The 12,347-nt window shown below is 43.0% G+C and overlaps 1 protein-coding gene across 1 annotated transcript in view; it reads left to right on the plus strand.

Moving 5' to 3' along the window:
- Positions 1 to 1,982: 1,982 nt before the first annotated feature.
- Positions 1,983 to 12,347, plus strand: part of LOC128709022 (protein TANC2) — a 107,085-nt gene continuing 96,720 nt past the window's right edge. The window contains exon 1 of the mRNA XM_053804005.1: positions 1,983 to 3,114. Coding sequence (XP_053659980.1) covers positions 1,983 to 3,114 — 1,132 coding nt within the window. The remainder of the gene's footprint in view (positions 3,115 to 12,347) is intronic.

Genomic DNA, 12,347 nt, shown 5'->3' on the forward strand with positions numbered 1-12,347 from the left:
CGCACCGGTAATGCGCGTGCTGTCGTCCGTCGACGCAGTCATACGTCGCGTCATGTCAATCGCCGACCAGGGTGCGCGTGAGTGCAGCCGGTTGTCTCGTAGCTCCGTGCCAGGCGAGGGAGAATGCGTCGTGTAGAGCAATCTGAAAAAAATTGTCCCCTTGCGCGTCTGCGAACACGCCGCGGCTTGTCGGGCGGCGCGGAAGAAATAAATGCACGCCTCGCTGTCGATCGTGTGAAGGCGCGCATGGGAAAACGGGACGGACGATGAGGGTGAGGGCGCTATTCCTAGACGTTAATGAACGGAAGCAAACTGTGGTGGAGGGAGAAGGATGAGGGGGAGGGTTAGGGAACGGGTAGGGATGTTTAAACACTGTTGCGCAGGGGCATATAACCCCCAGCAAAGATTTTTCATCTTGTGCACGGTCGGGTATGTACGTGGCACGGCTGCATCTACAGGGTGGTACGTTTATCTTCCAGCGCTTTCCACGTGGTGTCGAGGGCGGAATGGGTAAAGCAAGCAGCGTAGACAAACGAAGGCACGCGATCGTATGTGATGCACGCGGTTGCACCGAGACAGACGGCGTGCGACGATCGTTAGTGTGGTCTAGGTCTGCTAGGCTGTGCGCCACCATTGGAAGGTGTTGTATGATGTGGGTATTTATTTCCCTTTTTTCCGCTCTTTCTCTCTCTCTCTCCCTCTCGTTTGTATCTCCTTGGGGCAAATTGTCCGCAATCGGACAAAGTACACCCGGGACGATGGAAAACGGTTCGCTACGAAGGAAAATGCAACAGAATGTGCATCCCTTCGGAAGATGCTCGACATTCACATTGTTTCCCAGCGATCAGTTCCGTTTTTCCTGCTTATCGAAAGATTGCTGCCTTTAGTTGTTTCGTAGTAAAGGTAGGAAAATTGTTCCATCTTCGAATGTTAGTCGAAGGAAATGTTCCAAGAATGTCACGCGTGTGGTACCGAAAATGATTTGCCTAGCATTGAATAAGGGTGACGATTGCTGGAAATGTGGTTTTAATTGTTGACTGATCAGTTCTACCGGAAATGGTTAGTAAGGTAACATGCCGTAGAGTTAACAATCTTGAATTCATGCAAGAGTTCTTTGTAACAGCATGTTTTGAGATATTGCGTTTGTGGCTTTAATTGAAATTAATCTTTATTTCTGATGCAATTTCATCATGGTAGTTGTGTGATGAGAGTTATAATAATTTTATTGTAATTATTACAATTATTGTAATTATTATAATTTTATTTAAATGATATTTTAAACTACCTCAGTACCAGCAGAATCTTTACAAAAAAGGGCCTTGTAGAGGTAATCTTTAAATTTTCTTTGCAATGATCTTGCATCCAATAATAATTCAAGAAGTAAATAGAATAATAATTTAATCTTTATAATAAACAAATCTTAAACCACAGCAGTAGAACCGCAACACATTGGCCCTTATGTTTGCAAAACATGTAATTCTAGCAATAAGAACAGAGGATAACAGTGCTAAAATAATTCTGCGTTTCTGCGGCTGTACTTTCTTTATTCACATCCACATTTGCATTGTTCATTGCTTTGGGTTTCGTTTCTTCACCAATCCAGAATGCCGGCATCCTACCGCTGATGGTTCCTTCCGATAGGGAATTCCAATTTTATCCATTTCCCCTAGGCATTTTCTGCGGGAGCGCTTAAATCTGGCCGTCTGTGATCTGTGGTTTGGGGATGCCGAGATGCTTACACTAGCGGTCGTTGAACGCTGAGTCAGTGGCACAGGAATTTGGTTGCCAATTTCAGTTTAAGGTTGCATTGCCGGCAGGAAATTGCTGGGATGCTTGCACTTTATCCCGAGCATGTTCGGTTATTTTGTGTTGCATATTGATTGTGGAATTGTCTTTCTTTCTTTTGTTCACAGGCAGAGCATGAACTGGTCTGGTTTCGAATCTATTCAATTAATGACTTCTTCCGTTGTGAGCTGGTAACGATGGATCAATCGAAGGAAAAACTGCTGAACGAATCGATCCTTTCGGATGCCTCGAATGGCGATAGGATGATGGATGGGTTCGTGAGAATTCCAGCCGATGATGGAGAGGAAGCTCGTGACACCGTAGATTACGCTGTTGGTGGTGTGATGAACATGTCGTACTTTCCATCAACTACGGAAAATTCCGAAGATGTGACCATATTTAAACCGGATCAACTGGTACCGGATTTCATCCTCGGGCTTCCGCACCATTGCTCGACGCCGAAGAAAAACGGACGGCCCGTGTCGATGTACGAACCGTGGACGCAATCGAAACCATTTCGATCGCTTCCTGCGGAAGTGCTTCGCCAGACGACCAAACTAATCGACATAGAATTTGAAACGGAACAGGCAGCCGTCGTTGCAGCTGCGTCTAGATCCTGCTGGGAGGCTGAAGATGCGGACGAATTTATAACCACGCTGGATGAATCCGCCATCCTGGACATTGAATCGTACGAGGACTTAAATCACATCTACACCCAACCAGGCGTGAATTACAACAATAACAACAATAACAACGACAAACACAATCATCAAAAGTTGATAGTAGCTGCCGACGTACATCATCAGCAGCAGCAGCAACCGCGATACCAACCATTACCGCACATCTTTGAATATCCCGCACATGAGCAAAAGTACGAAGAGATCGAAATTTATGCGACAGTGAAGAAAAAGCCCCGCGAACGAACGCCTCAGTCCGCGATCGATCGTACGACCGCGATAGACACGCAGGCGCTTTTGCTCGCCTCCGGTGGGGCACCGGTGCAAAAGTTTCCCAAAATCATGACCACCTCCTGCTATGGGGAACTGCACAGCTACGGTGTCGCAGCACCGATCGTTACCGGCGGGTGGAACGAACCGGGTGCGATTGTGAAGAGCAACGAGAATCTGCTCGACGCGGGCAAACCGCTGTCGATGAACAGTTCGTTCATTGACGAGTTCCAATCCGGTAACAGCTCCCTCTATGAACCGAATTCGATGAATTCGTCGATCGACTTTGCACGGTACACGGCAGGCGAGAAGACGCGCGTACGCTGGTGGGATGACTTTACGGAGGAAACGGAAGCAGAGCTGCAGGATATCGCGGAAAAAGGTTAGTGTAGTAGTTATTTCATCAACAGTTTTTAGTAACAATCGTTTCTTTACATGTTGTAAATTTATATAACTCATTCTATACAGCTAGTTTAACTGTCAAGATCTTTCTACAGATCCCTCGAACTTACTGGATCTTATCTTATTCATCTTGACTCTCGCTTTCGGTTGTCAATCGATGAAGCCTTCTGTAACATCAATACATTCCAGAAAGTGCGAAGGATTCCAGAGCTCTCTCGGCTTCAGCTTTGCTAGACAAAATTGAACAAAATATTGAAAGATATCTGAGACTCTAAAGTTGGAGTCAATTCTGGACATTCTGGTACCTTTTTTTGACATGATCCAAAAAATGCGAGAGTTCCAGATCTATCTTGTCACATTCTAGACAAACTCTAACAGTACCCAGAAATAGCTCCGAGTTGAAGGTTTAACCAGCAAATCCCAGTAATACTTTCCTGTTTAATTTAAGGCTGGTTTAGAAAAGGAGTAATAACGTATTTCACGAATCGATCCGCTTCAAAGACTCTACCTACTGCTACGGGTAGCCAAACGTATACAGTTTTCTATTTTATCAGGGAATGCTAGCATGCAATTTCCCGTACTCGATAACCGAGGGCCATAAAATATCGTCCGCACGTACGTCTCGGTACACATTTGCCCATTAATCAGTTCGTTTGCACCGACCGGCGCCTGAAGCACACACTGTGTATACTGCAGACGATGTATGATATCAGCGAAGCGCCGAGAGATACTGTTGCTGCAAATAAAATGATTTCGTTGTAAATTTATCGACGCCATAGAATGATGCCGGGGCTGCGATTGGTTTTGTGGCGTAAAACAAAATCAAGGCTGGTACGGCAATAGAAGTTTTATCACCCTGCACACAAATGTTTCCCCGTCGGTGCATTTGATCTGTTGGATGTGGTTAGCGCAAATTCAAACGATTCAACTGTCTGCCAAACCCGTCAAATGGTCATCAGTTTGTGTGTGTGTGTGTGTGTTTTATTGGGGCACACGGACACTGTGTAACGTAATAAGTATCGAAATGTCATGAAACAAGAACAAAACTAAAACCACCAAATTGTGGAGCTAGTCAACTTTGTTTTTAAGCTTATCTTAATCGGTTTCCAACAGATCATCGTCGGGTTTGGAATCTGCCCGCAAATGAGTAACACAAGCACACAGTAACGCCACCTAACGTCGTAACGCTTCACCGATCCTCAATGTGAACATGTATGGATATTAGCCTAAGCTCTAAGCTCGAGCTCTGGGTACCAGGCCGAGTTGACATCATGGTGGCAATGGTAGAAAATGGCAATATTAACCAATACGTGCGTGGGTTCCTCTTCCGTGGCAAGTGTGAACCCCGGTACGTCATAAAGCTAAAAATGTAAATTTATCGACTCGAACGAACACGATCGTACGTGCGGTTCGCGTGTGAAACCATTCCCCGAAATGGGCAGCGCACGCTGGTCAGCAGTAACCGTGGGTTGCAAAATGGTCGCAAAATCGAACTCATCGATGGTTTTTGGGGACCGTTTCGTATGCAAAAAATGGCCATCTTGAGGTGTTTGCTGGACACAAGTTACCGATGCCTTTGTTGTTGTTTTGCTTCAGGGGTTTAGAATTTGGAATGTAATCCTCCGCGGAAGACACTCTTGGTCAAAGAGCAGGCGGCTATATAAACAAACAAATAAAGATAGCTATGGAAATGCAACTCCAGGCGCAGAAGAAACATGTGGGATTTGAACTGGTTATTTTTTTCGCAATACTGGGACCGTAACAAAACCACAACAGTTTAGCCACTATTTAAGTTTGCAGGACTTTTGGATAAATTTATCATAAGTGTCCGAAAAAACGGAACAAATTTGTCACCGTGAAAGGATGATTGAAATTAAAAGCTTTACTCCCACGTCGCCAAATCTGGAAGCGTTTAAATTATGAGAGCGAAGTTTTGTAGTGCTAATGAATATTCGTTTAGCTGCTGGCCTTAAGGTATGGAAAAGTGCTTTTTTTGTCATTTGAACAATAAAAACAAGATTGACTGCCATTCTGAAGTGTTCGATATTGAAATGCTTTCATACTACAATGCGGACAAATAGTACAAATAGGACAAATAATTAATGCATAGTGAAATACAACCAAGTGTTACAGGGTTTTCTGGTTCCTGGTCAAGTTTCAAAAGCTGGCAAAGTTGGAACCATGTCTGGTTTCTGCTCAAGTCGATTACAAACTGCATTACAGATTAAACTGTAATGTGTCGAGGTATACCCTTATTTTACTTCGAATTGGTGAGTCCAAATGTCTGATCGAAAAAAGTTGTGAGCAGAATTAATTTTAGATAACAATAGCTTTAGCACGTAAGTCTAGGTCAAGTTCTACCAGGACACATACCAGTTTAACTTGAACAGAATCCAGTTAAGGTTACAATGTTAGCAGTTGAAATTGAAAACACTGTAAAAGACATTTTCTATAATCGCATTTTTCTTAAAACACAAAAAGTTCTGGGAACAGCTGTTTCGTGTGCACACTGTACACACTGCACAGGTGTGTACGTCTGCGTCGGTATAAATAATCCACACGCACATAAACGCTATAATGCTCGGCCGACGCCACCTAGCTCAGCAAAAATTGATAACCGAATGGAGCTTTTTTTTTGCAATCCAGCATTATCACTGAATGTTTCCAAGGCGCCCAACATTTTTTGTGCGAATCGCTATGTCTTATCATGCACAATACCAAAACAAATGCCAAAGCGCACTGCGAAGGTATGCGTGTGTAAGACACAGGCGCAGCTTACGGAACTGCTACGACCTGCACTAGAGTGAAGAGAAGCGTGTAGCCCATTTGTGTGTAGGCTAGAGGTGTTGTGTGGATGGGTTTGCAAAAATAGAAACAAACTGCACAATACACCACTCCACGTTAAAGCGTGCATGAACGTGTGCGTTAGCATCAAGCCATACACCCGCGCGTGAGAAGTAGGCGCCGGTTTACGTGTGGATCGAACATCATCATCGAACACAGGCTAGCAAGTTTGTAGCGTGATCGTGGTGGTAGAGTCTTCGTCATCTCGCACGCTTACGTCGCCTGTTTGACAGGTGCTGATGAGTGTTTAGTATTTTGCCAGCGCGTTCTCGAGGCTGTCCGTTCCAAAGTTTGCTCGTCGGTTGGCGCCTCTCGGGTGACCGTACAGTGGGGCTTTCGCGTAGTGATCGTGCCGTTTCGAGCAATTGAAGCTGGAGTTGATCAACGAAACGGGCAACGTGGTTTGAAGCACGAATTGTCACAATTGCGAGCCACATGTTGTTGCGACCGGCGTGATTGGAACGTGCTCATTACCCGTTCCTAGCCATGAACGGTGTCTAATGTAGCGTGAAATTTTGTTATCCTTACGGTGGCATAAAATTAAGTTCCCTGGAGTGTGTGTGGTCAAGAGTTATCGTTCTTATTACTTGATCAGTGTATTGAATAGTGTCTAAAGTCTTGTGGTGAAAAAAAAAATGAAAGGTTCTACCGAATCGATGTGCTCGGTTCAAAGTGATTCATACGCTTAAGTGCCCATTCGTGTGAAATTGCATTTTGAAATTATTCCCCTTACTAGTGTCGAGATAATAGCGTTACCCGGCGTATTACATTGGGTACGATAGCGATAACGTTACTACACGCGCGGATCGGAAATTCAGCTGATGCAGCAACAATGTTTCGAAAGTCGCGCCGGATAAGGATGGGAACGCGCTTGGGAGCAGGTGGCGGAATGGATTACGATGGCGGCACGAGATCGGTATTCGGTAAATATGCCATCACTAGTTTGTAAACCCCTTCGCACACCATGCGATGACATACACGCGATGTCCACCGGCCATCGTTGCGGCTTATCAATTGATGAATGCGGAACTGTTTGGTCTGCTAAGATGCGTATGTTTGAGGCAGGCAGTACGTGGTGTTGTGTGTGAATACAAGGAAACAAACACAACTGGAAGCAGAGAATGGTGAGAAAAGTACATTGAGCTTATTCTGGTCTTGAGATGAATGGGAACGTGCGTCGTTAATGAATGAATTATGTGTCCTCGTGCACTTATCATGGCTAGAATTATTGTGCCCGATTGGAAGCTTCCTATTGATTCCGGTTCGTTTTAGCGATTATATTATCGGTGGCGTGTAACGTGCCAGTGGCACAGAAATACGGTCGCCCTGTATAAGCAGCATTATGTTAATTGTGTGTTTTAAGTTTGCTAGTTGAAAGTAAATGATAATTAGTAGTCCAGTTGTTCTGTTAATTATTTCACGAAATTTTAATGATATTTTAATTGAAGCTTAAATTTTCACTTTCACATCCCATGTCCATCACACACGACAAAATACACAAGAATTTAAATTTATAATAAACTTTAGATTATTCACTCTTCAAGTGGGTTAACCTTGCTGGTAGATTTATGGTGTAATATGTTGTTTAAACATCGTTAACATTCTTCCTTACAGTCAAGCGCTGAATTCAGATATCTACTGTCAACAAATGATCCATTAAAAGCCATTACTTGAATCTTTTGTCAATATTTTAACACTTCTTGATATATACATTATGAAACTAACTATTTCTCTTTCCCCAATGTAATATTCAACGCGCCGGTAGTTTATTGGTAGCGGCACCAGCCTTCACACGGCAGGACCGCTCTTAAATCTCATATGAACCGACCTCCCGTACGCAGGAATGACTATCCAGCTACGGGTAAATGAAGTCAGAAATGGCAGGCCTTAGACCTCTTGGGGTTGTTGTGCCGATGAGGAAGAATAATATGCGACACAGGTGTTATGATAACTGTAATTATCAAGGAAATTCTTAAATACCTTCCTTTAAATAGTATTGTAAATTTTCTTCATTGTATAATTCCATACAAGAAATTTAGTACGAAGCACTCAAGGACCATATCAGCATCCCTTTTTGCTGTATGGTTCTTTTTTACAAGTTCTGCTTAATGCAACAATGGCAAGAAGAAAAAAAAGCACATCAGACCGATCCATAGAAAACCCATCGTTCGTCCATGCGTCCTTGAAAAAGGCATGGGATTCACTTTCACTTACACTCAACTCGGTTTGCACACAGCTTGCAACAAGCCATGCAGTGGCGGGTTAATTTTTTTGTATCATCATTATCTCCGTTATCGTCATCATCATCGCCAACATAATCATTATTATCATTCCATTAAGACACAAGACGCTCCGTTCCGGGGTTCCACAGGAAAAGTGTGCTCCATGATTTCGCTATTTATATTTTGTTGTGAAAATTAGGTTGATCTTTTTTGCCACTTTTACCACATTACCACGCAGGGTGCACGGTTTTGCTTTGCTTTCATTATTTGTACAAAATAAAACAGCGGTAAAAATGGTCAGCAGCAGCGGGTATGAAAGGTACGTTCGTCATCGGGAGCCGTGCGATGGTGATGGGTTGCATCGAATCATCAAGGGCTTTTGTTGTACGATACCGGAGGCAGTGAGAAAATTGAATTTTTCAAACCATCCGACTGACGCGGGCAGGATGCAGTTGGTGCAAGGTATCGCGGCTGCAGTCGCAATCTTGCCATGAGAGCAAAAAATGTTTAATAATATAAGTAAGCAAAATAAAAATGAACAAAAAAAACGCACACAACAGCATGCCACTTATAATGAACCTGCGTTTCTGGGAGATAATCATCGGTGGAGAAGGAGCAGCCGCAATGTGTGTGTGCAGCTTGATGATGATGGCAGTGAACATAATTAGAGCTGCCATACGTTTTTCGTGCCATTTGTCCCTGCTGTGGCTGCTGCTGCACTAGGATTCTTTCATTGTCATTGAATCTCGAATGGTGGGCTTTTGTGTGCTAGGAATGTAAGCCCCGAGTGTGTCCTTTCGGAGAATATTATCCTCTTGCCTGAGCCTGTCCTAGAAGCTTCTGGAGCGCATAAGTGGCTCACGGAGATTGGCAATTTCGGTTGACGCCTTGGCGTAATCAAGGCTCTTGCTTAACCTTTCCCGATGCCCCTTACGATATCGAAAGATTGGCTTTGTGATACTTGATGCATGCGCATGATAGGCATTGAGAAGGAGGAACGTTAATGGACCGACGGCTTTGGAACGAAGGCTTTGAATGGAGCTGCCTGCACTAGCCCATGATGTAATATTGTATCGAAGCCTAGGGTACTGCTAGACACGATGGCTGCTGGATTTGTCATTTAGCCAATTGATCTTTATGACAATGATGATGATACTGGTGGCTGTCAATTATGAAGGACGGATAATAATAGCGAAATAGCAGTGTAAACCCCCGAGGGGGCCACATAATTCATTTTGAATTTGCGATTGCATTACAGCGTTCGAGGCAAAAGCGGGATGACATGCTGACAAGCGTAAGGAAATAATTAATTCGATCGGTTAAAGGCGAAAATTGGTTTGTGGTGCGGTTAATTTTGTTTTAAGAAGGTTGGTCGAATGTAAAATTTAATTAATGTAACAATTTACCGTACAATAAGTTACTCTGCTGTAAACAATGCGTGAACGGATAATGAGTTGCACGCAGGTGCGTATCGGTGTCGGTGTGGAGGACGTTTTAAGGTATGATTTATTTCTTTTTTTAACTGCAATTTAAGTTGCTCGTCCATCATTGTTGGGTAAACAGAATGAATGCATAAGAAATTTCAATTAATTTTTCATAACCTAAGGATGACTTTTCATTTCCTGCGCAAATATGTTTGCACAGCTTGGTTGATCAATTTTTCAACACACTAATCTTTATCACATTGCTTTGTGCAACGCTTGGACTCTCTTCACACTGCAGCGGTATTGGCTGCCTTCACGTAAGGTTTCTTCCTGTGGTTGCATAAACTGGCTTTCACCTGCAAGTTCCCGCAGGCTGGTCGTTGAGTGGCAAACAGTAGCCAATACATGATTTACGATAATTAAAGGAAAGTTATAGTTCCGTTTACTACCCCACCGTGGAAAATAGAATGTAATTGAAAAGGGGATTGTAACGTACCAGCACTTATAAATAGCACTGCAATGTGAATATTGCTCTGGAAGGCATGGTGAATGCCTTTTTTTAGGCGCAATTTGCAGCATATACAAACATATTGAAAGCATTTTAAATACACCCCCTGTTCAATACTCGTATGATCAATTTCAATTTTTTGTTACAACCATGTCTCCCCGAACTGTTTATAATTCACATTTTGCCACTAGGGACGGTTTATTTCCCTTTTCGTTACCACTGCACTACGTTAATCTCTCTATCCACACTTCCATGTCTCTACATTCGTGACTGTGGGTTCAGTTTGCGGCGAATGCGGAGTATACGGAACAAGCAATGTCTTCATGGTTTACGCATACGGTAAGGGTTTATGTTTGGCTTATTTAAAAAAAAAACAATATCCGAATCAATGCTTTAATGCCATCTGCTCTGTTCGCCTTCTTGGTGTAGCAGGAGTAACTGCACGGTTCAATTTGATCCATTTGCAATGTTCAATCTAGCAAAAATTGATAACTTGAAACTTGATAATTGTTATTGAATGTAGTCTTCCCTTCTGATATTTGATCGAAAATATTACAACATTGTTTAAAAACTACTTATCTTTTTTCTGTTTTGTTATGTAAAAAATAACGATCTCACATCGATCCCACAAGCTAATTTCCCTGAACAAAAAAAAAGCGAAAAAAAAAACAAAAAAACCTTGCATAATAGTTGCTTCAGATGATAAAGATCTTTACAGTTGCAAGGACATGGTTGAAGAAGGCTGTAACTGGATTGCTCATTTATTTTAATTATTGGCAGTACGTACCGCAGGATGGCAAACGTATGCTTGTCAGATGGAGCGTTCCGTTTCCTTGAAAATTCACTTTTCGACAGCTCCACTGGGTGTGCTTTTACGTTTGCGTGGTACACACCGTTTGCTGCAGCTTTGTGATTGCAATCGAACTGACAGCTTAAAAATAAATGATAAGTGAAAAACTGGGCAACAAAACTATTTTGCTCCACATTCCGCCAAGGACGGTGGGCGTTTACAGCGGCGGCTGTAATAGTTTGACGCTGAAAACGCCGGAGCAACTGACGATCACCGTTGGAGGATAATTGATGTTTGGGTTGGTGTACGGACGATGTTTCCTGCGCTGATGGTAAGTAGCGTATCGTTTCTTCAATAGATTTTTTGAAACATTCCTTTCGCGGTTCGCCTGGTTGCTTATCTGGCCCCATCAAGGGCAGCCATGTTAGCTCGCACAATTGCACAGGTAGGGGGGGAGGTTTGAAATTGAAACCCCCGATGGAGGACCTGGGAAAAGACCTTGCAAAGCTTACGTTTTTAACCTATTTGTGTTCGTGGTGCAACGTCCAGCACTTGCTGGAGCGTGAGTATCACCAGCTACAAGCGTTTTGGATGACCGTGAATTTATCGATTGCCGTGCATTACTATCCCCTGCACACACGGACGACCCATTTCATTTTGTACCTGCATACACGTGTGCAACCGCGATGGAAGCGCGATGGTTTGCAATTACGCGACAACAAGCACGCGGTAAATGCCGCTGCCGGTGGTTCAAGGGGACGATGTTAATTTCTACCACTACCACATGCACCGCGCGCGAAATTATGCGAAGTGGAAAGAGCAATAATGGGACTCGAGAAGTGAAAGAATGAAAAAAACGAGAATTAAACAATACTAGCACAAAAACAAAACAATCAACAAGCAAACGAAAAACCACACTTTTGCTGACTCCACCTTTTTGGATGGTAGATCTTAAAAGTTCACCTAAGTCCAACGCGTAATCCAGACAGTTTATCAAGCACTATCAGCATTTGGTAATAAAAATGGAAAACCGAGTGAAAACAAAACGAAAATTCGTAATCATTTCGCAATCGCAAACGAGATTTTAATTGAACTGGCCCGATTCGTACGGTCTAAGTTAATCGAGCAGGAATGAAGTAACGTAACATAACAAAAAAAGTTTACCGATGGAACTACGGGATAAAGGTCGGAGACATCAGTGAATAAGCAATGAAAAGTAAAAATAAGAACTTATCGAATCCTATTATCACGTGACGATCAACGTGTAAAGGGAAGAGAACATCTCATAAGAGTGTGTAAGAATTGTTTATCGGTTTTGTTTTCCAATTGATGTGAACAATCGTGTGTAACCGCAGGATTCAACGGCTCCTCGATAGCTCAAGTGCATTTTCTCATTGTTTGTTTTATTGTTTATGGGTCCATATT

Source organism: Anopheles marshallii, chromosome 2 (assembly GCF_943734725.1).
Source record: "Anopheles marshallii chromosome 2, idAnoMarsDA_429_01, whole genome shotgun sequence".
NCBI lineage: Eukaryota > Metazoa > Arthropoda > Insecta > Diptera > Culicidae > Anopheles > Anopheles marshallii.